The sequence below is a fragment of the Pleurodeles waltl genome, chromosome 5 (assembly GCF_031143425.1).
Source record: "Pleurodeles waltl isolate 20211129_DDA chromosome 5, aPleWal1.hap1.20221129, whole genome shotgun sequence".
Classification (NCBI taxonomy): Eukaryota; Metazoa; Chordata; class Amphibia; order Caudata; family Salamandridae; genus Pleurodeles; species Pleurodeles waltl.
In genome coordinates, this window is record NC_090444.1 from 1,096,608,815 (window position 1) to 1,096,634,232 (window position 25,418).

Here is a 25,418-nt window from a genome sequence, read left to right on the forward strand (position 1 = left end):
ATAGGTTAAATCTCTGCTAACTATATGTTGGCTGTTGCAGTTTATTTTCCATGGAGCTTGGTTTTCAGTGAATTGTAGTGCTGCAGCTGGCGTTAATTTGATAATTATGAAAAATTTATCATACGTTCTTCACAGAAGTTCCAGAGGAGTAGTGTGTTTCTAGAACATGGCATTTTTACTGGTATATTCGCTCCATAGACATAGTTATGTGTTTCATATGATTCACGTTCTTTCAAGCTCATACACTCTGCTGTTTACACTACATCACTGGAATCCTAGGCAGGGAATAGATGGCATTAGTGCTATTCATACACAAGAAAGCACCACTGTGCCATGGAACCCTGTACACCTACCCGAAAAAAAAGTGACATAATGGGGAGTGGGGAACCCCCCCCCCAGGGAAAACTAGATTTTTTTTTTATTTTTATTTTTTTACCCCAGGGGTCGGCCCGTGTTCGGAGGGCCGACCCCGCCATTTTGTGTTTATTTTATTTATTTATTTTTTTTCAAATCTGGGGGGCGCAATCGCCCCCCCAAATCCGTTACGTTAAAAAAAAAATTAATGCCGCGGGGGGGCCTTTTACAAGGGGGCCGACCCCCCCCAAAGAAGATCCCTGGTGTCTATGGGCGTTTCCTGGCCATGGATCGCAGCCGTGCTGTGATCCATGGCCAGGAAACGGTGCCAGGGAGGCATCGATCGAAAGGGGAGAGTCTCCCCTTTCCATCGATGCCTCCCTGGCATCTGGGGAGGCCATTTTAGCCTTTTTTTCCCCACCGGAGTAGAAGAGGACTCTTACCTGATCCGCTTCTGCTCAGGTGGGGAAAAAATGTGCCGTCAGCGTGCACAAAGGGGCGGGAGGGGGGGCGCGATGGAGACGCGGAAGTTGTTACGCGTCTCCAACGGAGGAAAACAAATATAATTTGTAACCCCCTCCCTGGTGTCGGCCACTGGTCGTGACCCGCACCAGGGTGGTAGTGTGGGTGTCGGCCTGTGGCCGACACCAGGGAGGGGGTTACAAATTATATTTGTTTTCCTCCGTTGGAGACGGAAAAAAAAAAAAATCTTTCCTAACTACAATGTCTCTGTAACCTTTGGTTTAACTCAATGAATATACATATATATATCTCATGAGGGTCAGCATTACAAATGTAAACTTATATGTGAAGCATAAAATGAGCACGTAGTTGATTACTTTGTGAATTGCTGTGCGTCAGTCCTCATGTTTGTGATAGATTCCCAAATTCTCTGTCATATTTGAGATACTACAGCTCTAATTGTGCTACATTTCTTTAACTAAGGATAGGTAGGTACCCATCCTGGGTAGATGTGCAAGAAATAGTACGCATCTTTGGGAGGGAGGAAAAGACAGCACTCACAAGAGCTGAAAGTTGCTGCGTTGGTGCTTTTCAGGAATTTTTCTGTTTGCATTTCTAGAAAACTGAGTACTAGCGTGACATGTTATTTAAAACAAATCCCGAAAAGAATGTCAGGTAGTGCTGCAGTAACAACTTTTGTTTTGTTTTCTTGTAGGAAATGATTATACGAGCGCTCAGGCAAACTAACAGCAGTAGTATAGAGGCAGCTATTGAATGCATAAGTTTCCAAGAGTCATGGAGGGATCAGATGATTACTTCAGAAACTCGACCAAACAACGGAGGGATAAAGCCAGCAGGTATTTTACCCTGGGTTGTTTTTTCCCCCCCCAGAGTTTGTGTGCTTAATTGTGTTGCTTCACAAACCTTTTTGTTTGTTTCTAGAACTTGTTAAATCACAAATTAATATGTTCCATCTAACCTTACATGCACATTTTATAAAGTGTCACAATTATTTCTATTCCATTGACATTCATTGGTTACGGGTCAAAACTACACTAGCTGGGTCAATATTTTTCCCAGCCATGCTTACATAAATTTTGCCTAGTGTTTTTTTTTTTTTTTTAATCCTTATTCTTTCAGTAATAAATAGCAGGAACAAATAGAGGTTTTGCAACATGAATCCTTTTGTGGCTGCTCATGCTGTGTATTACTTCACCATATGGTGGTTGGGGATGGAATCTTCTTGTTTGTACTTTAACAAGGACTTACAAGCGGACTGCGTAAGTCTTCGACCATGCTGTCAGAATGCACCTAGGTAAATGGAAAATACTCCCTTTAGATTCTGCCCTGCTTGCCACCGGCAGTTTGCCCAGAAGGACTACTATAAAGTCTGCAAACCCCTGCCTGCTGATTCCAGACTGTAGACCTTGAGAGCAAGGGAGAAGTGAAGGCAAGAATACAGGTCAATCATACAGACACAAAAGAAAGGGTGCTCGTTACTGAGAGAGCACTGGTCTGGATTGAGAAGGAGGCCAAGATCGAGGGTGCAGAAGTGGCTCAAATGGATGGTGCCGAAGTAGAAGACGTCAGCAAAGTCCAGGCAAAGCAGCTAACAAAGAAGCCCATGAAGGAGGGCTCTCGAAAGCATAATCAGTTAGCATTGATACCACTTTCTGGGGCCACGGCAGAAGGCTACATCAGTGACAAAACACTCAGTGACTGAAAGGAATTTGAAAACAAAAGAACCCCAGGTGTCCTGTAAAAGACACCAGTGGTGGTCGACCTTTGGAGGAACCTTAAAAATCAGAAGGCTATCAAGGGAAGAGAGGTAAGGAAGACTTCTTCGGATGCAAAGAAAATGTTGTCATAATCTCTCGACACCGAAGAATGAGCCCTTGAAATGGAGAGAAAGAGACTGCTTGAAGCAGAAATTGAATTGATCCTACAAAAAAGGATTTCGATGCTTCATTAAGAGAATTCAGAATTCCATGGAAGTCTCAAGGGGAGAAAAGCGGGAAGGAGGAAGCACACCGTGAGCGTGATCCACTAACAGTCCTCGAGCTGCAAGAAAAGGAACAAGAGATGTTTCCTTTATGTGGGTGCACGGAAGACCTGTTTTTTTTTCTCCAAGGAGCCTTAAGTGTGTTGCGTGGGCTCTCATTATCCTACATGAGACTACTGGATTTCTAGGTAGCAGGATCGTTCCTGGTGTGGGGGACTGAGTCTGACCCACTTGGAAGGACCTCTGTCACCCTAAATCCGGTTTTGCTCCGGCTAACTAGCAGTGCCTCATCTCTCCCATGGGGGAGGGATGATTGGGCAGCCGAGCGCATGACATCTTTGGAACTTCTCAGGGAAGTCGTGGTCACTCAGATCCCAACCAGCTCTCTCATTTACAGTATGATCTCATATACAAATGACAAAGGCAGTGTAAGTTTTATAGATTGTTTTAATAAAACGACTGCATTGTAGATATTAAGGCGTGAGCCGCAATAACCAGAACCATACAACATAGTAGGATTGAAATAGTCACGAGGAGAGTGAAACATAAGAATAACGCTATCATGGTGTTAATGGATTCTATTCTCTCTCTCAGTTAGTTCTATTTCGAGCACAGCATGTTAAGCTATTAACTTGTCTTTCAGATTCCCCGGGGAGCCATCAACCCTCATACCTGAGCAAAGGCCTGAGATCTGGTTCAGCATCTGCAACGAGGCAGTCAGCGTCTAGTTGTGGTTCCCTGGTCGGAATCTCCCTCCTCGTGTATTGGGACAAGGAAGTGTTTTTATAACTAACATGTCAGTGTGATCACAAAATGTCCCTACGCAAGAATGTATATCTGCAATCCAAAGACTAAACTCCTACCACGTCTATCGGCAATGTACCAGACTGTATCCTTGACTAAAGCACAGAGTGAGCAAGAATGTGTTATTGAAACTCCAGTGCTGAAGTAGGCTAAACAGTGTGATATAAAACATAAAACAAGACCGTAGAACTGGCTATTTGAAAAATAACAGTACGAAGCTGAATAAAAAGCATTTAGAGCAAAGTGCAAAGAGGCTCTATGCTGCGAGCAAAGGAATAAAATACATCCAGGCCAAAGTGCACAAAGGCCTAACGCCTGAAGCTAACATGCAAAGGATACATAAAACTGACCACACTACACCCTCCCCTTGTCGGTAGCAAGTGGTTCTAATAGAATAAAAATATGCCCCAGATACAAAAATATATATAAAATACATTTCGACAAGTCCAGAGGACACCAAAGCATAAAACAAAATTTAAATTTGTAAGCATGTGACGGAAAAAGCCAAATCGGTACAATGTCAATTTAAAAATAAATAAATAAATAATCCAATTTTAAATGGAAGCCACGGAAAGCAGGAGATCCTCCACTTCGACAGATGTCAATACTGGAAAATCCACGCCAAATACGATCATGGAGCAGGTGTGTTCCAAAGCCCCAGAACCATCCAAGGCGGCACCCGTGCAGGGCCTATGAACGAGACAATACCATCTTCCTCCAGGAAGGGAATCTCGTAAACTGCCTCACGAAGCAAACGCAACCGCAGTGCACATCAACAGATTAGCATCAACCACTGGGGGGTGCTGCAGTGAGAGACAGAAAGCCAGTGCATGTTCAAACGAGCACAAAAGGCACCGAAACACGGGTTGCACACAATCCAAAACTGGTCGGAATGACAGAGACCAGTCACACTCCAAATGTCCCAGGAGTGTTGCTCCAAAATGCTGCATCATGCGTTCACGACACAGCTGCGCCGACGGGTGCGCCCACATTGGATCTCGTTGCGGTGGGAAAGCCATTGCGCAAGAACAACAGCAAAACGCCAGCCAATAAAGCCAAAGTAATCGGAAATCCCCCAAAAATGCTTCCGAAAATAGAATGAATAGCCGAAGGTATCAAACCGAATATGGAAGAGAAGGTATGAGCGAAACCAACACCAACGGCTTTGAAAAAATTTGCAATTCCAGCAGTGCTGGACGCATTAAATATACGTCCCACGAGTTCACCAAAGTGGCTCGGAAAGTTAGTATTTAACAGGGACTGTATTTCTGCTGATGACCTCGCCACCTGAAGTGCATAGGTCTCGCGTGCAGATGTAAGGGCCACATGCTTTTGAAACAAAATAGAGCCTTTAGTCGACTCAACTTGTCGAAATTCATCTTGGAAGAAGCAATGTGAGGCCAGATGTCCGTTACCTCCCTAAATTGAGTGGGGGGAAACAACACATTCCTGCAGCACGTAACGGCCTTGGCGACAACGACCACGTAAACTATTCTGGCACGCATGCCACAACAGGCTTCACTGTTAAGAAGGACGTAGCTGCCGTTTGAAAGCACCTGGAATGTGTTTTTAATCACGGGGACTGGAACTCCCTTTAGATAGCAAGCCAAGTTTGCAACCGAGGCATTACACGCCCCATGCAAGGACAGCTGCTTACAAACCATCGAATGGCTGACAGAAGTTTCGCATTCACTCCCGCTAAGAAAAACCTCCCTCATACCATTGACATCTGTACAAAAAAGGAAGCTCCCACACCTCATGTATGTAACTATCTCCCAATTTCTCATATCTGCCCACCGGAATATGCTTCAAACAAGAAGTGAATTGTAGAGTGGAAATAGGCATATTTATAACCCCGTGTATCAACCACTCAGCTGACGGAATCTCAGCCACAGTAAAAGGCAACTTCTCCAATTTCTCAATATTCAACATAACATATGTCGCTTCCTTTTTAGCCATTAGTTGTTGACGTGTCAAATTAAAGGAAAAAAATATCTCCCTGGCTCTGATGTGCTGCCACGGAACTCGACCCGCCTTCAATGTCTGTAAAGTCCAACTTAATTGCATAATGGACCGTGTTTGACTCTGCCCATGATATAACGAAGACATATCAGATCTAATGTCTATAGCAGAGGAAACTATGTTATCAATCGTATATACACGGTCGGACAGGGTATGCATTCCATTATCCACAACAGACAACGCTTGTTTCAAATTCTCCTGATCTATCTGCCTCAACCGGGTCGCCGCCTCCTGTTGTGAAAGTTTCCATATCTCATTGTACACTTCATACAAAAAACTTTTCTTCCGGGGCACTCTCGGACCTGACAAAAAATCTTGCAAGTCAGTATGATTAGACAGTAAGGTGAGATGTGTGTTGACTGCATCCAGCGTGGATGACTTTAACCATTGTTGACAAAGTTTCCCCACGCTATATGTAGTAATGATATCAGCATGTTCTGGTGCTATGTAGCGAGGGTCTGCCCTACTAGTCCTGAACCCCCCCGAAGAGGTGACAAAACGTTGATGACACCTATTAGTGTCTATGGGCCACAATAACCACCCGCCAGGACGTGTCAATGAAGTGTTAAGCGTACCATTCTGGACCCAGTCTGTATGCTCTCTAAACATGGCATTAATATATTGCTGCCAATTTTTCATTTTGGAAGGGACAGGTATGCCAGGCAAATTCAATTCTCTAATCGTTGCTAAGCCCAAACAGCTAGTCTGTAATAGTATGACTTAGAACTCTGTTGATGATGCCCAGAAAAATATGCACATTTATCAGAATAAGTTTTAGAACTCCCCTTTGGAGGAGTCAGGCAATGTTCCCATTGCATATACTCAAATATTGATTTAGGGCTACTAGCTTTATGAATAAAGTGGTGTCCATAATAATTATAACAAAACATATCACCAATGTAGGAAGTTGGCTCTGTATGTGCTATTTCAAAGTAAGGAATAGCATGCACAGAGTCCAAGGGTTCCCCTTAGAGGTAAAATAGTGGTAAAAATAGATAATACTAATGCTCTATTTTGTGGTAGTGTGGTCGAGCAGTAGGCTTATCCAAGGAGTAGTGTTAAGCATTTGTTGTACATACACATAGACAACAAATGAGGTACACACACTCAGAGACAAATCCAGCCAATAGGTTTTGTTATAGAAAAATATCTTTTCTTAGTTTATTTTAAGAACCACAGGTTCAAATTTAACATGTAATATCTTGTTTGAAAGGTATTGCAGGTAAGTACATTAGGAACTTTGAATTATTTCAATTGCATGTATACTTTTCAAGTTATTCACAAATAGCTATTTCAAAAGTGGACACTTAGTGCAATTTTCACAGTTCCTGGGGAGGTAAGTTTTTGTTAGTTTTACCAGGTAAGTACGACACTTACAGGGTTCAGTTCTTGGTCCAAGGTAGCCCACCGTTGGGGGTTCAGAGCAACCCCAAAGTCACCACACCAGCAGCTCAGGGCCGGTCAGGTGCAGAGTTCAAAGTGGTGCCCAAAACGCATAGGCTTCAATGGAGAGAAGGGGGTGCCCCGGTTCCAGTCTGCCAGCAGGTAAGTACCCGCGTCTTCGGAGGGCAGACCAGGGGGGTTTTGTAGGGCACCGGGGGGGACACAAGCCCACACAGAAATTTCACCCTCAGCGGCGCGGGGGCGGCCGGGTGCAGTGTTAGAACAGGCGTCGGGTTCGCAATGTAAGTCAATGAGAGATCAAGGGATCTCTTCAGCGCTGCAGGCAGGCAAGGGGGGGCTTCCTCGGGGAAACCTCCACTTGGGCAAGGGAGAGGGACTCCTGGGGGTCACTTCTGCAGTGAAAGTCCGGTCCTTCAGGTCCTGGGGGCTGCGGGTGCAGGGTCTTTTCCAGGCGTCGGGACTTAGGTTTCAGAGAGTCGCGGTCAGGGGAAGCCTCGGGATTCCCTCTGCAGGCGGCGCTGTGGGGGCTCAGGGGGGACAGGTTTTGGTACTCAGTCGTAGAGTAGTCTGGGGGTCCTCCCTCAGGTGTTGGTTCTCCACCAGCCGAGTCGGGGTCGCCGGGTGCAGTGTTGCAAGTCTCACGCTTCTTGCGGGGAGTTGCAGGGTTCTTTAAAGCTGCTTCTTGAAACAAAGTTGCAGTCTTTTTGGAGCAGGTCCGCTGTCCTCGGGAGTTTCTTGTCTTTTTCGAAGCAGGGCAGTCCTCAGAGGATTCAGAGGTCGCTGGTCCCTTTGGAAGGCGTCGCTGGAGCAGAGTTCTTTGGAAGGCAGGAGACAGGCCGGTGAGTTTCTGGAGCCAAGGCAGTTGTTGTCTTCTGGTCTTCCTCTGCAGGGGTTTTCAGCTGGGCAGTCCTTCTTCTTGTTGTTGCAGGAATCTAATTTTCTAGGGTTCAGGGTAGCCCTTAAATACTAAATTTAAGGGCGTGTTTAGGTCTGGGGGGTTAGTAGCCAATGGCTACTAGCCCTGAGGGTGGGTACACCCTCTTTGTGCCTCCTCCCAAGGGGAGGGGGTCACAATCCTAACCCTATTTGGGGAATCCTCCATCTGCAAGATGGAGGATTTCTAAAAGTTAGAGTCACCTCAGCTCAGGACACCTTAGGGGCTGTCCTGACTGGCCAGTGACTCCTCCTTGTTGCTTTCTTTGTTCCCTCCAGCCTTGCTGCCAAAAGTGGGGGCCGTGGCCGGAGGGGGCGGGCAACTCCACTAAGCTGGAGTGCCCTGCTGGGCTGTGACAAAGGGGTGAGCCTTTGAGGCTCACCGCCAGGTGTTACAGCTCCTGCCTGGGGGAGGTGTTAGCATCTCCACCCAGTGCAGGCTTTGTTACTGGCCTCAGAGTGACAAAGGCACTCTCCCCATGGGGCCAGCAACATGTCTCTAGTGTGGCAGGCTGCTGGAACTAGTCAGCCTACACAGTCGGTTAAGTTTCAGGGGGCACCTCTAAGGTGCCCTCTGGGGTGTATTTTGCAATAAAATGTACACTGGCATCAGTGTGCATTTATTGTGCTGAGAAGTTTGATACCAAACTTCCCAGTTTTCAGTGTAGCCATTATGGTGCTGTGGAGTTCATGCTTGACAGACTCCCAGACCATATACTCTTATGGCTACCCTGCACTTACAATGTCTAAGGTTTTGTTTGGACACTGTAGGGGTACCATGCTCATGCACTGGTACCCTCACCTATGGTATAGTGCACCCTGCCTTAGGGCTGTAAGGCCTGCTAGAGGGGTGACTGACCTATACTTGCATAGGCAGTGAGAGGCTGGCATGGCACCCTGAGGGGAGTGCCATGTCGACTTACTCGTTTTGTTCTCACTAGCACACACAAGCTGGCAAGCAGTGTGTCTGTGCTGAGTGAGAGGTCTCCAGGGTGGCATAAGACATGCTGCAGCCCTTAGAGACCTTCCTTGGCATCAGGGCCCTTGGTACTAGAAGTACCAGTTACAAGGGACTTATCTGGATGCCAGGGTCTGCCAATTGTGGATACAAAAGTACAGGTTAGGGAAAGAACACTGGTGCTGGGGCCTGGTTAGCAGGCCTCAGCACACTTTCAATTGTAAACATAGCATCAGCAAAGGCAAAAAGTCAGGGGGCAACCATGCCAAGGAGGCATTTCCTTACACAACCCCCCCCAAACGAAAGAGGATGAGACTAACCTTTCCCAAGAGAGTCTTCATTTTCTAAGTGGAAGAACCTGGAAAGGCCATCTGCATTGGCATGGGCAGTCCCAGGTCTGTGTTCCACTATAAAGTCCATTCCCTGTAGGGAGATGGACCACCTCAACAGTTTAGGATTTTCACCTTTCATTTGCATCAGCCATTTGAGAGGTCTGTGGTCAGTTTGAACTAGGAAGTGAGTCCCAAAGAGGTATGGTCTCAGCTTCTTCAGGGACCAAACCACAGCAAAGGCCTCCCTCTCAATGGCACTCCAACGCTGCTCCCTGGGGAGTAACCTCCTGCTAATGAAAGCAACAGGCTGGTCAAGGCCATCATCATTTGTTTGGGACAAAACTGCCCCTATCCCATGTTCAGAGGCATTTGTCTGCACAATGAACTGCTTAGAATAATCTGGAGCTTTTAGAACTGGTGCTGAGCACATTGCTTGTTTCAGGGTGTCAAAGGCCTGTTGGCATTCCACAGTCCAGTTCACTTTCTTGGGCATTTTCTTGGAGGTGAGTTCAGTGAGGGCTGTCACAATGGATCCATATCCCTTCACAAACCTCCTGTAATACCCAGTCAAGCCAAGGAATGCCCTGACTTGAGTCTGGGTTTTTGGAGCTACCCAGTCCAGAATAGTCTGGATCTTGGGTTGGAGTGGCTGAACTTGGCCTCCACCTACAAGGTGGCCCAAGTAAACCACAGTTCCCTGCCCTATCTGGCATTTGGATGCCTTGATAGAGAGGCCTGCAGATTGCAGAGCCTTCAAAACCTTCTTCAGGTGGACCAGGTGATCCTGCCAGGTGGAGCTAAAGACAGCAATATCATCAAGATAAGCTGTGCTAAAGGACTCCAAACCAGCAAGGACTTGATTCACCAACCTTTGGAAGGTGGCAGGTGCATTCTTTAAACCAAAGGGCATAACAGTAAACTGATAATGCCCATCAGGTGTGGAGAATGCTGTTTTCTCTTTTGCTCCAGGTGCCATTTTTATTTGCCAGTACCCTGCTGTCAAGTCAAAGGTACTTAAGAATTTGGCAGCACCTAATTTGTCTATGAGCTCATCAGCTCTAGGAATTGGATGAGCATCTGTCTTGGTGACAGAGTTGAGCCCTCTGTAGTCCACACAAAACCTCATCTCTTTCTTTCCATCTTTGGTGTGAGGTTTGGGGACTAAGACCACTGGGCTAGCCCAGGGGCTGTTGGAGCGCTCAATTACTCCCAATTCCAGCATCTTGTGGACTTCCACCTTGATGCTTTCCTTAACATGGTCAGACTGTCTAAAAATTTTGTTTTTGACAGGCATGCTGTCTCCTGTGTCCACATCATGGGTACACAGGTGTGTCTGACCAGGGGTTAGGGAGAAGAGTTCAGGAAACTGTTGTAGGACTCTCCTACAATCAGCTTGCTGTTGGCCAGAGAGGGTGTCTGAGTAGATCACTCCATCTACTGAGCCATCTTTTGGGTCTGATGACAGAAGATCAGGGAGAGGTTCACTCTCTGCCTCCTGATCCTCATCTGTTACCATCAACAGATTTACATCAGCCCTGTCATGGAAGAGCTTAAGGCGGTTCACATGGATCACCCTCTTGGGGCTCCTGCTTGTGCCCAGGTCCACCAGGTAGGTGACCTGACTCTTCCTTTCTAGCACTGGGTAAGGGCCACTCCATTTGTCCTGGAGTGCCCTGGGAGCCACAGGCTCCAGAACCCAGACTTTCTGCCCTGGTTGGAACTCAACCATTGCAGCCTTTTGGTCATACCAAAACTTCTGGAGCTGTTGGCTGGCCTCAAGGTTTTTGGTTGCCTTTTCCATGTACTCTGCCATTCTAGAGCGAAGGCCAAGTACATAGTCCACTATGTCTTGTTTAGGCTCATGAAGAGGTCTCTCCCAGCCTTCTTTAACAAGAGCAAGTGGTCTCCTTACAGGGTGACCAAACAGAAGTTCAAAGGGTGAGAATCCTACTCCCTTCTGTGGCACCTCTCTGTAAGCAAAAAGCAGACATGGCAAGAGGATATCCCATCTCCTTTTGAGTTTTTCTGGGAGCCCCATGATCATGCCTTTTAATGTCTTGTTGAATCTCTCAACTAAGCCATTAGTTTGTGGATGGTATGGTGTAGTGAATTTATAAGTCACTCCACACTCATTCCACATGTGCTTTAGGTATGCTGACATGAAGTTGGTACCTCTGTCAGACACCACCTCCTTAGGGAAACCCACTCTGGTAAAGATACCAATGAGGGCCTTGGCTACTGCAGGGGCAGTAGTCGACCTAAGGGGAATAGCTTCAGGATACCTAGTAGCATGATCCACTACTACTAGGATGTACATATTTCCTGAGGCTGTGGGAGGTTCCAGTGGACCAACTATGTCCACACCCACTCTTTCAAAGGGGGCCCCCACCACTGGAAGTGGAATGAGGGGGGCCTTTGGGTGCCCACCTTTCTTACCACTGGATTGACAGGTGGGGCAGGAGAGGCAAAACTCCTTAACCTTCTGGGACATATTGGGCCAGTAGAAGTGGTTGACTAACCTCTCCCACGTCTTGGTTTGTCCCAAATGCCCAGCAAGGGGAATATCATGGGCTAAGGTCAGAATAAACTCTCTGAACGACTGAGGCACTACCACTCTCCTAGTGGCACCAGGTTTGGGGTCTCTGGCCTCAGTGTACAGGAGTCCATCTTCCCAATAGACCCTATGTGTTCCATTTTTCTTGCCCTTGGACTCTTCAGCAGCTTGCTGCCTAAGGCCTTCAAGAGAGGGACAGGTTTCTTGTCCCTTACACAGCTCCTCCCTTGAGGGTCCCCCTGGGCCTAAGAGCTCAACCTGATAAGGTTCAAGTTCCAAAGGCTCAGTTCCCTCAGAGGGCAGAACTTCTTCCTGAGAATAGAGGTTCTCTTTTTCTGACTGTGTTGCAGTTGGTTTCCCAACTGACTTTCCTTTTCTCTTGGTAGGCTGGGCCATTTTTCCAGACTCCAGCTCTACTTTTTCACCCTGTGCCTTGCATTGTGCTCTTGTTTTTACACACACCAGTTCAGGGATACCCAGCATGGCTGCATGGGTTTTTAGTTCTACCTCAGCCCATGCTGAGGACTCCAGGTCATTTCCAAGCAGACAGTCTACTGGGATGTTTGAGGAGACCACCACCTGTTTCAGGCCATTGACCCCTCCCCATTCTAAAGTTACCATTGCCATGGGATGTGCTTTAGTCTGATTGTCAGCGTTGGTGACTGTATAGGTTTTTCCAGTCAGGTATTGGCCAGGGGGAACCAGTTTCTCTGTCACCATGGTGACACTGGCACCTGTATCCCTCAGGCCCTCTACACTTGTCCCATTAATAAAGAGCTGCTGCCTGTATTTTTGCATGTTAGGTGGCCAGGCAGCTAGTGTGGCTAAATCCACCCCACCCTCAGAGACTAGAGTAGCTTCAGTGTGGACCCTGATTTGCTCTGGGCACACTGTTGATCCCACTTGGAGACTAGCCATTCCAGTGTTACCTGGATTGGAGTATGGAGTGGAACTTTTCTTGGGACAGGCCTTGTCTCCGGTTTGGTGTCCAGACTGACTACAGTTTCGACACCAGGCCTTTTTGGGATCAAAGTTTTTACCCTTGTACCCAGGATTGTTTTGTGAAGAGGCTCTGGGCCCACCCTCCTGTGCAGGTTTTTGGGGGCCTGTAGAAGACTCTTTACTATTTTTATTTTTGGCTGTCTCACCACCTTTCCCCTGGGGAGGTTTTGTGACCCCTTTCTTTTGGTCACCCCCTGTGGAAGTTTTGGACACCCTAGTCTTGACCCAATGGTCCGCCTTCTTTCCCAATTCTTGGGGAGAAATTGGTCCTAGGTCTACCAGATGCTGATGCAGTTTATCATTGAAACAATTACTTAACAGGTGTTCTTTCACAAATAAATTGTACAGCCCATCATAATTACTTACACCACTGCCTTGAATCCAACCATCTAGTGTTTTTACTGAGTAGTCTACAAAGTCAACCCAGGTCTGGCTCGAGGTTTTTTGAGCCCCCCTGAATCTAATCCTATACTCCTCAGTGGAGAATCCAAAGCCCTCAATCAGGGTACCCTTCATGAGGTCATAAGATTCTGCATCTTTTCCAGAGAGTGTGAGGAGTCTATCCCTACACTTTCCTGTGAACATTTCCCAAAGGAGAGCACCCCAGTGAGATTTGTTCACTTTTCTGGTTACACAAGCCCTCTCAAAAGCTGTGAACCATTTGGTGATGTCATCACCATCTTCATATTTAGTTACAATCCCTTTAGGGATTTTCAACATGTCAGGAGAATCTCTGACCCTATTTATGTTGCTGCCACCATTGATGGGTCCTAGGCCCATCTCTTGTCTTTCCCTCTCTATGGCTAGGATCTGTCTTTCCAAAGCCAATCTTTTGGCCATCCTGGCTAACTGGATGTCCTCTTCACTGGAGTTATCCTCAGTGATTTCAGAGTTGTTGGTCCCTCCTGTGAGGGAACCAGCATCTCTGACTATTATTTGTGGAGTCAGGGCTTGAGAAGCCCTGCTCTCCCTAAGTAGGACTGGAGGGGGGGAATTTCCCTCCAAGTCACTATCTTCATCCTCTGAGTTGCCATCCTCAGAGGGGTTGGCCTTTTCAAACTCTGCCAAAAGCTCCTGGAGCTGTACTTTGGTAGGTTTGGTGCCCATTGCTATTTTCTTTAGTTTACAGAGTGACCTTAGCTCTCTCATCTGTAGATGGAGGTAAGGTGTGGTGTCGAGTTCCACCACTGTCACATCTGTGCTAGACATTTTGCTTCTAAAAGTTGGAATACTTTTTAAGAATCTAAAACTGGTTCTAGAATCTAATTCAAACTTTTACCAAACTTTTAAACTCTAAAAGAAATGCTAAACAGGATCTAACACAAGGCCCTAGCAGGTCTTTTAAGAATTTAGAAAACTTTTCAAATTGCAAAAATCAATTTCTAATGACAATTTTGGAATTTGTCGTGTGATCAGGTATTGGCTGAGTAGTCCAGCAAATGCAAAGTCTTGTACCCCACCGCTGATCCACCAATGTAGGAAGTTGGCTCTGTATGTGCTATTTCAAAGTAAGGAATAGCATGCACAGAGTCCAAGGGTTCCCCTTAGAGGTAAAATAGTGGTAAAAATAGATAATACTAATGCTCTATTTTGTGGTAGTGTGGTCGAGCAGTAGGCTTATCCAAGGAGTAGTGTTAAGCATTTGTTGTACATACACATAGACAACAAATGAGGTACACACACTCAGAGACAAATCCAGCCAATAGGTTTTGTTATAGAAAAATATCTTTTCTTAGTTTATTTTAAGAACCACAGGTTCAAATTTAACATGTAATATCTTGTTTGAAAGGTATTGCAGGTAAGTACATTAGGAACTTTGAATCATTTCAATTGCATGTATACTTTTCAAGTTATTCACAAATAGCTATTTCAAAAGTGGACACTTAGTGCAATTTTCACAGTTCCTGGGGGAGGTAAGTTTTTGTTAGTTTTACCAGGTAAGTACGACACTTACAGGGTTCAGTTCTTGGTCCTAGGTAGCCCACCGTTGGGGGTTCAGAGCAACCCCAAAGTTACCACACCAGCAGCTCAGGGCCGGTCAGGTGCAGAGTTCAAAGTGGTGCCCAAAACGCATAGGCTTCAATGGAGAGAAGGGGGTGCCCCGGTTCCAGTCTGCCAGCAGGTAAGTACCCGTGTCTTCGGAGGGCAGACCAGGGGGGTTTTGTAGGGCACCGGGGGGGACACAAGCCCACACAGAAATTTCACCCTCAGCGGCGCGGGGGCGGCCGGGTGCAGTGTTAGAACAGGCGTCGGGTTCGCAATGTAAGTCAATGAGAGATCAAGGGATCTCTTCAGCGCTGCAGGCAGGCAAGGGGGGCTTCCTCGGGGAAACCTCCACTTGGGCAAGGGAGAGGGACTCCTGGGGGTCACTTCTGCAGTGAAAGTCCGGTCCTTCAGGTCCTGGGGGCTGCGGGTGCAGGGTCTTTTCCAGGCGTCGGGACTTAGGTTTCAGAGAGTCGCGGTCAGGGGAAGCCTCGGGATTCCCTCTGCAGGCGGCGCTGTGGGGGCTCAGGGGGGACAGGTTTTGGTACTCACAGTCGTAGAGTAGTCCGGGGGTCCTCCCTGAGGTGTTGGTTCTCCACCAGCCGAGTCGGGGTCGCCGGGTGCAGTGTTGCAAGTCTCACGCTTCTTGCGGGGAGTTGCAGGGTTCTTTAAAGCTGCTTCTTGAAACAAAGTTGCAGTCTTTTTGGAGCAGGTCCGCTGTCCTCGGGAGTTTCTTGTCTTTTTCGAAGCAGGGCAGTCCTCAGAGGATTCAGAGGTCGCTGGTCCCTTTGGAAGGCGTCGCTGGAGCAGAGTTCTTTGGAAGGCAGGAGACAGGCCGGTGAGTTTCTGGAGCCAAGGCAGTTGTTGTCTTCTGGTCTTCCTCTGCAGGGGTTTTCAGCTGGGCAGTCCTTCTTCTTGTTGTTGCAGGAATCTAATTTTCTAGGGTTCAGGGTAGCCCTTAAATACTAAATTTAAGGGCGTGTTTAGGTCTGGGGGGTTAGTAGCCAATGGCTACTAGCCCTGAGGGTGGGTACACCCTCTTTGTGCCTCCTCCCAAGGGGAGGGGGTCACAATCCTAACCCTATTGGGGGAATCCTCCATCTGCAAGATGGAGGATTTCTAAAAGTTAGTCACCTCAGCTCAGGACACCTTAGGGGCTGTCCTGACTGGCCAGTGACTCCTCCTTGTTGCTTTCTTTGTTCCCTCCAGCCTTGCCGCCAAAAGTGGGGGCCGTGGCCGGAGGGGGCGGGCAACTCCACTAAGCTGGAGTGCCCTGCTGGGCTGTGACAAAGGGGTGAGCCTTTGAGGCTCACCGCCAGGTGTTACAGCTCCTGCCTGGGGGAGGTGTTAGCATCTCCACCCAGTGCAGGCTTTGTTACTGGCCTCAGAGTGACAAAGGCACTCTCCCCATGGGGCCAGCAACATGTCTCTAGTGTGGCAGGCTGCTGGAACTAGTCAGCCTACACAGACAGTCGGTTAAGTTTCAGGGGGCACCTCTAAGGTGCCCTCTGGGGTGTATTTTGCAATAAAATGTACACTGGCATCAGTGTGCATTTATTGTGCTGAGAAGTTTGATACCAAACTTCCTAGTTTTCAGCGTAGCCATTATGGTGCTGTGGAGTTCGTGTTTGACAGACTCCCAGACCATATACTCTTATGGCTACCCTGCACTTACAATGTCTAAGGTTTTGTTTAGACACTGTAGGGGTACCATGCTCATGCACTGGTACCCTCACCTATGGTATAGTGCACCCTGCCTTAGGGCTGTAAGGCCTGCTAGAGGGGTGACTGACCTATACTTGCATAGGCAGTGAGAGGCTGGCATGGCACCCTGAGGGGAGTGCCATGTCGACTTACTCGTTTTGTTCTCACTAGCACACACAAGCTGGCAAGCAGTGTGTCTGTGCTGAGTGAGAGGTCTCCAGGGTGGCATAAGACATGCTGCAGCCCTTAGAGACCTTCCTTGGCATCAGGGCCCTTGGTACTAGAAGTACCAGTTACAAGGGACTTATCTGGATGCCAGGGTCTGCCAATTGTGGATACAAAAGTACAGGTTAGGGAAAGAACACTGGTGCTGGGGCCTGGTTAGCAGGCCTCCGCACACTTTCAATTGTAAACATAGCATCAACAAAGGCAAAAAGTCAGGGGGCAACCATGCCAAGGAGGCATTTCCTTACAACCATAATTATCTCTAAACTGGTAAGCATCTTCATTTTCATAGACAGTATAATATTGCAATTCTGTCAACATAGAATCAACTGTCTTCACATCCCAATCATCAGAAACAATGCCTGGTATAACGATATCATTCATTGATAATTTGAGAACATACAGTATTTGAATTATTTCAGTGGGACCATATATATCAAACATTACTCTATCCCACACAATCCCATCCGGAATTGGTACAGCGGAAATGTTCACAAAGGACAAGTCTCTTCGAACCATATGTGATGAACAATGCGGTTTTAACACCTTCTCCACCTGCTCAATCTCTGATCGTTCAGGAAGAAAATGTCCATGTATCAACAGAAAAAAGGTAACAACAAACCCCAGCCATAGGAAAAAAGTCATCACAGTCATTAAAAGCCACAAATAGTTCCAAGGAATAACAAAATATGTGTTTTTGAGCCAACACAGCAGCTTACGTGCACCCAGGGCTGGTGTTGAAGAGGACGAAGAGTCCGACATGGTATCATCATTGTTATTAAAGCAGCCAGAGGCAGTTCTCGCAAAAGGTGCAACCGTAAACAAAGGAGCAGATTGTGTCTCTCGCCGTGGTACGCTGTAGATAACACCTTCAGTAACATCAGTAGTCACTGCAACTTGATCAAAAGATTCCAAATTATCCGCCGTTAGTGGAACAATCGCAAGATCAGCTTCCACCCTCCCCAAGCTCGGAGAGGAAACAGCGTCGGTGCAAATCACCTGCAGCGGAACTTCAACCCCAGTAGTGAGAGGGATTCGAGAACTACTGGGTGGTCCTCTTGGTCTGCTGTGCAGAATCGGCCACATGTTGTAACTTGACACTATCGATGGAAACAAAGCGATTTCCTTTGGCCCCTTGCAGCAGTGGCAAAATCACAGTTCTTGTGCCGTGGATCCCTAGCACAGGGACTGGCACTCGATATGAAGGGCCAAATTATTTTTTCACTGCGACCTTTTCATGCACAAGATCCCCAACTCTGGGAATCCAACCAGTAGGTGTTACTGGTTCATCCTTAATTCCTGTGGAGGCAGCACTGGTAGAAGAGTTATCTTCACAGAATTGTTGTAAATCCTGCAAAACAGTGACCCGATCATTTATGTCAAAGGGCGTATCTGCCGCCTCCACACCAGGACCATCTAGATCAGGAACATACATTTGTGTTCCAAACAGGCACTCATATGAAGTACGACCCCCCAGGGACCTTCTAGGCAAGTTATTCAGTGCTCTCTGTACTCCATACAGGTGGGCTAGCCAACTACGACCCGTACCTATAACCCTGGCCGTTAAGGATTGCTTTAAATCGCGATTTAAACGCTCCACGACAGAATTTTGGGATGAAATGGAGACGAGAACTGGAGCTGGGCCCCCAACGAAGCCATGGTGACCCTGAATGCCTTAGAGGCAAAAGCAGGGCCCTGGTCCGAATGAAAAGCCGCAACTGCATATGTATCGACAAAGATGCGCAAATCTTTAATAACAGTTCGAGCGTCAGCCGAGCGCTGTGGCCAGACCCACACAAATCTGGAGCACGAATCTACAGCTACCAAGATATATTTGTATGCACTATCTGGTGTCAGCAGACCACAATGATCCAAGTACACACACTGTAATGGTTTATTCGATATCAGAAGGGGCGTCTGTTGTGGTCGTCTAGCCGTGGAAACTTTAATCTGTTGACAGATGTCACAACAAAGGACATACTGCTTTGTCTCCTTCTAGAGACCAGGCCACCAATAACGAGCCTGTAAGAGTGAAATTGTGGCTGCCACGCCTGCATGTGCAGATGCCGCCCCCTCATGTGCTGCAGTAATTAATCGAGGACGCTCAATTTTATTGGGCATTTCACGTACACCAACGCCTGGGATTTTAACTACAGCGTTTAGCATACCACCCATGCAGTAACTATATTTAGAAGGGAATCCTTTAGGAAATGGCGTGCCATCAGCCGTAGCCTTTATGGCAGCCAAAATGTCTGTCTGGTTTGGAACTCGAACGAGTCACTGTGGCCACAGTGGCAACTGCCACTGCCGATTTCGCGGCTTCATCAGCCAAAGTATTCCCAGCAACGTGTATTCCAACGCGCTGGTGTCCAAGTGTATGTACAACATGGACTTTAGGAAGCGTTTCCTTCAGATCCGAAACCTTCCCCCACAGCAATCTGTGTTTTATGGTGTTACCTTTGGAATCTCTGAACCCATTCAACCGCCAGTAATGCAAATATTAATTGAAAGACTGAACACAGTAATAGGAATCACAAACCAGCAGTGTAAATTGTGCCGGATCCGCATGTTCCAAGGCTAACAGAGCTTTCAGCTCAGCCAATTGTGCCGTACAGTCTCCCAGGGTTTGTGTATAAGTATGTTGGGGGCAGAACTTCTCCCCCTCCATATGGCCGCTCACCACCGCACATGCAGCAGAATACTGTTGTTTAGTCCCAACTGCTGGTTGCGCAGAGCCATCGGTGTACATGACCACCTGATATTGATCAATAGGCGACGTGCCAGCGGGTACTGGGTACTCCATTTCATATTGAAGAAATTCCTGAGTCTGCAGTTTAGGGTGAAATATGTAATCTACATCAGTGGCTGTCAGACGTTGCCCATTGTATCCATCGCGGATGTAATGCTTTTGAATTAGGAACACTCGATTTTGTAACAGCCTCTAAGGCTGGTATCTGGGAAACGACAATGATGCGTTGGCCCTGGGCAAGAGGTCGTTCTTTAATCACAGCCATTTGTACAGCAGTGAGAATTTTCTCAGTTTGTGCAAAACGTTGTTCTGCAGCAGAATACAAGTGGGACTTGTATGCTATCGGGACTGTCTCACCCTCATTAAAGGTGACATATGTAAACCCAACGACCCCAGCTATAACCCTGATGACCAGATGTGTCTTATTGTCCCATGTGTGTAAATGCTTTACCGCTAAGAGATCAGTTTGCAAATCTCGAAGAATATGTGTATGCTCAATCGTCCAAGATCTACTCGAAAAATTTGTGCGTATCAACTCGTATAATGTTTTTATACGTGTAGCATAATCAGGAATGTAAGTTCTGCCAAAATTTAGAAATCCCAATAACGACTGTAGTTTCCTAAGCGTATTAGGTGGTTGCAACTGTGCACATTTTTCCAAAAAGTGTGGCGCTAAGCTCTTGCCCTCATTCGACAGCTCATATCCCAGGAAAATTACGCTGAGGAAGGCAATTTTTGACTTTTTGAAGTTAAATTTGTAGCCAATTTCGGCAAATCCCACAACAATGCGGGCAACTCGTCTTAAATTTTGCAGTAACTCGTCATCTGTGAGATAAATATCATCAACATATGACAAAGCTTCAGGGTCCAACTCGTGCAAAATTTCAGTTACACGAGCCGAAAACAGTCCTGGGCTATTCTTATACCCCTGAGGCAAACGAGAAAACTTTTTCTGAGAGCCAAACGCACTAAAGCTCGTATAGTCCCTACTTTCGAGCGCTACATTTTGGCAGAAGAATCCATTCGAGATATCTATGGTTGTTTTGTATTTCTTACGCAGAATATTATTCATGAGCGCTGCGCTGTGTGAATTTTGTATTGCATATGTGCGTGTATGGTCATTTAAATGTCTGTAATCCACCACTATCCTATAAGAATGTTCCGGTTTAGCTACAGAATATAAGGAATTATTCATCGGCGAGACACAGGGTTCAATAACTCCCTGGTACTCCAATTGTGTAAGTATTTTCCTTACCGGTGCCCTTGCTTCAAATTTTATAGGATATTGCGGTTGCGGCTGAGGTTCGCCCCTAATCGGAATTACATGATAAGGTGAATCCCTATCCCACCCCACATGATTTCTATATAAGGCGGGTGCCTGTGCTAGAGCCCATGTATTACTATAGGACTCTACAAGTTCTCCCGGAACAAGTGGTGAGAACGAAGGTGCAATAACCTCCTCCCCAACTGGACAGTCGCGAACAAAGCCTGGTGGCCAATCCTGTTCGGCCAGCAGAATGTCATACAATTTGACTACACGATCCCAAAAGATGGCGTTTATAGTGCGCTCAATGTCCCCTTCTAATTGCAAAGTTACTGTATAAACTCTATCGGGATCAGAGACACGCATATCTGCTGTTTCGACTTGTATGAAGTCATCAGTTGCTTTCACCTCCAGATGCTCTAGAAGATTCCGGCGAACTATTGTGACCTCGGCCGCGCTGTCTAACAGTGCTAACGCCCATGTCTTGTTCTTCAAGAGAACTCTCTTCTTGTGTGGCATGTCTAACTGAGACTGCTGCCACCTTCTTTTTTTTAAACTGCTGCTTTTGTTGGGTCGGTTTCTCTTCTTTCTTGACCGAAACCTCCGTTGAGCGTTATGATTCCTGTCTCGGTTTCACGTACTCTGTTCTCCGCTCTGACCGCCCACCTCTCTTTCTCTTTTCCGATGAGTCCTGAAAGGAACGAGATTGACGTGTATCAGTGTATTGATATCTATCAGGCGTTTTCAAGTTATCCCTATTTCTAAGATTATATCTAGCCTGCGGGGTCTCCGGTTGCGGAGAACCTCCCCTTTCTTTTTTAGGTGTTTGTTGTTTTTTCTCCCAGCGCTTTTTAGTACCCTCATGTTGTTGTTGTTTAGTAGTATCCTTACTACCCTTACCTTGAAACTGTGGTTTCTGTGGTCTAGCCCCTAGGCTATCACGACCAATACTAGAATATGTTTCCGCTATTATTCTCGGCAGCTCCCGCTCCTGATCGAGTTGCGGGACGTCATGAAGACGCATACGCACTGCTAGTGCCACTGCCTCCCCTTTTAGATTACTCAATATGATGGAAGAAACCGTGGCAAAATTGCCAATCAGTTGCATCCCTAGATCTAAGGCTGGGGCAGCCCCATATTCATCTTGAATCTGTTTAAGCACTTCCGGTAAATTAGCCAATGTCGGTGTACCGTGTGCTGAAGTGTAGAGTGCGGCAAACACCGTGCCCCATGTAATACAATGGTCCACAGTAGGAACCATACCAAACGGTAAGCACATCGTCAATATTCTATGTTTATCCTGAGGTCCCGTATGGGGAAATACTGCTTCCAGCGTATTATTTTTTTGTGCCAGCCAAAATGGAGTTTCCTCTCGTTTAGCCGGTACTTTACCCATAACTGAGTGTATAGTGGCCGGATTGATACCTGGAACCACCGCATGTGGTTGCACCGGAGCAGCACGCGCTGGGTTTGTATTTAGTGTCTGCATCACAAATTGAACTAAGCGTCTATATGTAGCCGTTAAGTCTGTATATAAACGACGAACTTCAGCCACTGCTAATTGTGCAACCGCAGGATGTTGTGTATATGTGGCCAATAAAGGCCAGGTAGGACCATCATTACTCAGTGGACCTAACCTAACTTGTGCTATGGTGTGTGGGAGGGCGCCATCAAGCCAATTATGGTGTTCTTGATAAGATAAAGGTATCTCTAAGTATGCATATGCCTTGTATTGTCCAGGGGCATTTGCAACAGTGTAATCATGAAAAGTGTGTGATGCCCCATCAACTGCCGGAAATACGACCCAAGAATAAAAAAGCTCTGTTCTATAGGCTGCATGGGCGTCCACCACAAACGTGACCGGACCCCCCTGGTTCGTCAGACCATGTGCTAACAGATGTCCTGTGAACGGGTGTCGCATATTAAGTGCGACGTTCACTACTTGGGGATTCGCCATTATGAAAACAGCGCTAAGTCAGAGAAGGCACACCAATATCGGGGTTTTCCTTTCAGAGTTCAAGCTTGAACAACCAACCACAAAATCATAGGATGTACCTATATTGTGTTGGCGGAAATCCTCAGCGCCACGGACGTCTCCGTTAACGGAACCGAGGAGTCAATATATATATATATGAGACCGAGAGAGTCAGCCGGACCCGAAAATTAGAGCCAGACCAATCGTTGGCGGTGCCATGTCGCGTGGGCTCTCATTATCCTAAATGAGACTACTGGATTTCTAGGTAGCAGGATCGTTCCCGGTGTGGGGTACGGAGTCTGACCCACTTGGAAGGACCTCTGTCACCCTAAATCTGGTTTTGCTCCGGCTAACTAGCAGTGCCTCATCTCTCCCATGGGGGAGGGATGATTGGGCAGCCGAGCGCATGACATCTTTGGAACTTCTCAGGGAAGTCGTGGTCACTCAGATCCCAACCAACTCTCTCATTTACAGTATGATCTCATATACAAATGACAAAGGCAGTTTAAGTTTTATAGATTGTTTTAATAAAACGACTGCATTTTAGATATTAAGGCGTGAGCCGCAATAACCAGAACCATACAACATAGTAGGATTGAAATAGTCACGAGGAGAGGGAAAAATAAGAATAACGCTATCATGGTGTTAATGGATTCTATTCTCTCTCTGTTAGTTCTATTTCGAGCACAGCATGTTAAGCTATTAACTTGTCTTTCAGATTCCCCGGGGAGCCATCAACCCTCATACCTGAGCAAAGGCCTGTGATCTGGTTCAGCATCTGCAACGAGGCAGTTAGCGTCTAGTTGTGGTTCCCTGGTCGGAATCTCCCTCCTCATGTATTGGGACAAGGAAGTGTTTTTATAACTAACATGTCAGTGTGATCACAAAATGTCCCTACGCAAGAATGTATATCTGCAATCCAAAGACTAAACTCCTACCACGTCTATCGGCAATGTACCAGACTGTATCCTTGACTAAAGCACAGAGTGAGCAAGAATGTGTTATTGAAACTCCAGTGCTGAAGTAGGCTAAACAGTGTGATATAAAACATAAAACAAGACCGTAGAACTGGCTATTTGAAAAATAACAGTACGAAGCTGAATAAAAAGCATTTAGAGCAAAGTGCACAGAGGCTCCATGCTGCGAGCAAAGGAATAAAATACATCCAGGGCAAAGTGCACAAAGGCCTAACGCCTGAAGCTAACATGCAAAGGATACATAAAAATGACCACACTACAAGTGGAGACAAGCAGTGGAAGGACATCCAAACATACTCACGGGAGGAGGCTGTTGACACACCTCTCAAGTCCATCGCCAGTCTACAACATTGCGTTGTATAACCATGTTGTAAAAACAGCAGCAGATAGGTAGGGGGGTACTTTTGGAAGAGGAAAATTTGCAGACCTGTATCCTCTTAGAAACTCTCCTACCATCCCAGAGCAAACACGAGTACCTATCCATGCTGCCAAGCACCTAGGATCAGGGAAAGGAAGCTCTATGGGAACCACCATCATGCAAAGCTGCAGCACTGAGAGAGAATCGAGAAGTATAATCACTCCTCCAAATACCCCAGTATAAATCTAGGGCAGTGCGCGGCAGAGTTCATCATTGTGGCCAAGGTGAGAAAGAAAGCCAGTGTCCCAGCATGTATGGGACCCCCTCCCAAGAAAGAGTGTGGAGATGGTTGGATGTGAAGTAGATAAGGGAGCTGCGACCCAAAGGAGGATCTCAAAATAAAACACACTCCTCAACTGTTATGCCCACAGCCACTGAGAAGAGGTTGGAAAAATCTTGAAAACACCTCCCAGAGCTATACCAGAAAAGTGGAGCTGCACTGGTAGAGGAGAGCAAAATAATCAACACATACTTAAAATAGGCATTGGATGTGTCAGACAAGGCCAGCAGGGAGTTTGAAATGGGAACATCCGTGAGGAGGCATGCCTGGGTGCTGGTGTCTGGTTTCCGGAATGAGGGTTTTTCAGGAGTGAAAATTTTTGGAATCACTGCAGATGACACCACTGCAGCAGGTCAAAAAAGACAATGACACTGCAAAGGCCATGGGGGGCGCTATAGTTCTGATATCAACCAAGAAGGGGAGCAACCCCAATGAGAAGACTCTTTGGGCTTAGGAAGCTTTCAAACCTCAGTACCACTGCGAACTTACCAGCAGCCAGATTTTCACCAAGGGGTACGTAATGGCAGTTTCCAAAACACCAGCGTCAGCCTGTTAGAGGCAGAGCCAGAGGATTGGGACAGTAACTCTGCTTCCCAACAGCCTCACCACATAACACCAGTGGGAAACAGAATAGATAACTCCCTTCAGGAGTGGAGGAAGGTCAGTTCAGACAAATGGATTCTCAACATTGTCCAACATGGTTGCTGCATAGAATTTATAAAGATGCCACCAGAAGTCCAACCAAATAAAAAATATCATCTAAAGAGAAGAGGCGGTGTCTGCAACTCGAGGGGCAGAAACTCCTAGAAGAGAGCATTCTTGAGTGCCTACAGCATAAGTAAATCAAGGAAACTGTTCAGTATACTTCCTCATCACAAAACCAGACAAGTCACTAAAACAAATTCCAGACCTCCACTTCTTAAAGAATTTCATAAAGATGCAAATTTTAAAATGATCACTCTACAGCTCGTCCCGTGGCTGCAGGAAAAGGACTATAATGCAACCATAGGCCTAAA

The 25,418-nt window shown here is 46.7% G+C and overlaps 1 protein-coding gene across 2 annotated transcripts in view; it reads left to right on the top strand.

Annotated features, from left to right (window-relative positions):
• LATS1 (large tumor suppressor kinase 1) overlaps positions 1–25,418 on the top strand; it is a 232,468-nt gene that overhangs the window by 71,742 nt on the left and 135,308 nt on the right. For both annotated transcript variants that reach the window (XM_069235307.1, XM_069235308.1), the window contains exon 3: positions 1,532–1,673. In XM_069235307.1, the coding sequence (XP_069091408.1) occupies positions 1,532–1,673 (142 nt within the window). The remainder of the gene's footprint in view (positions 1–1,531; positions 1,674–25,418) is intronic.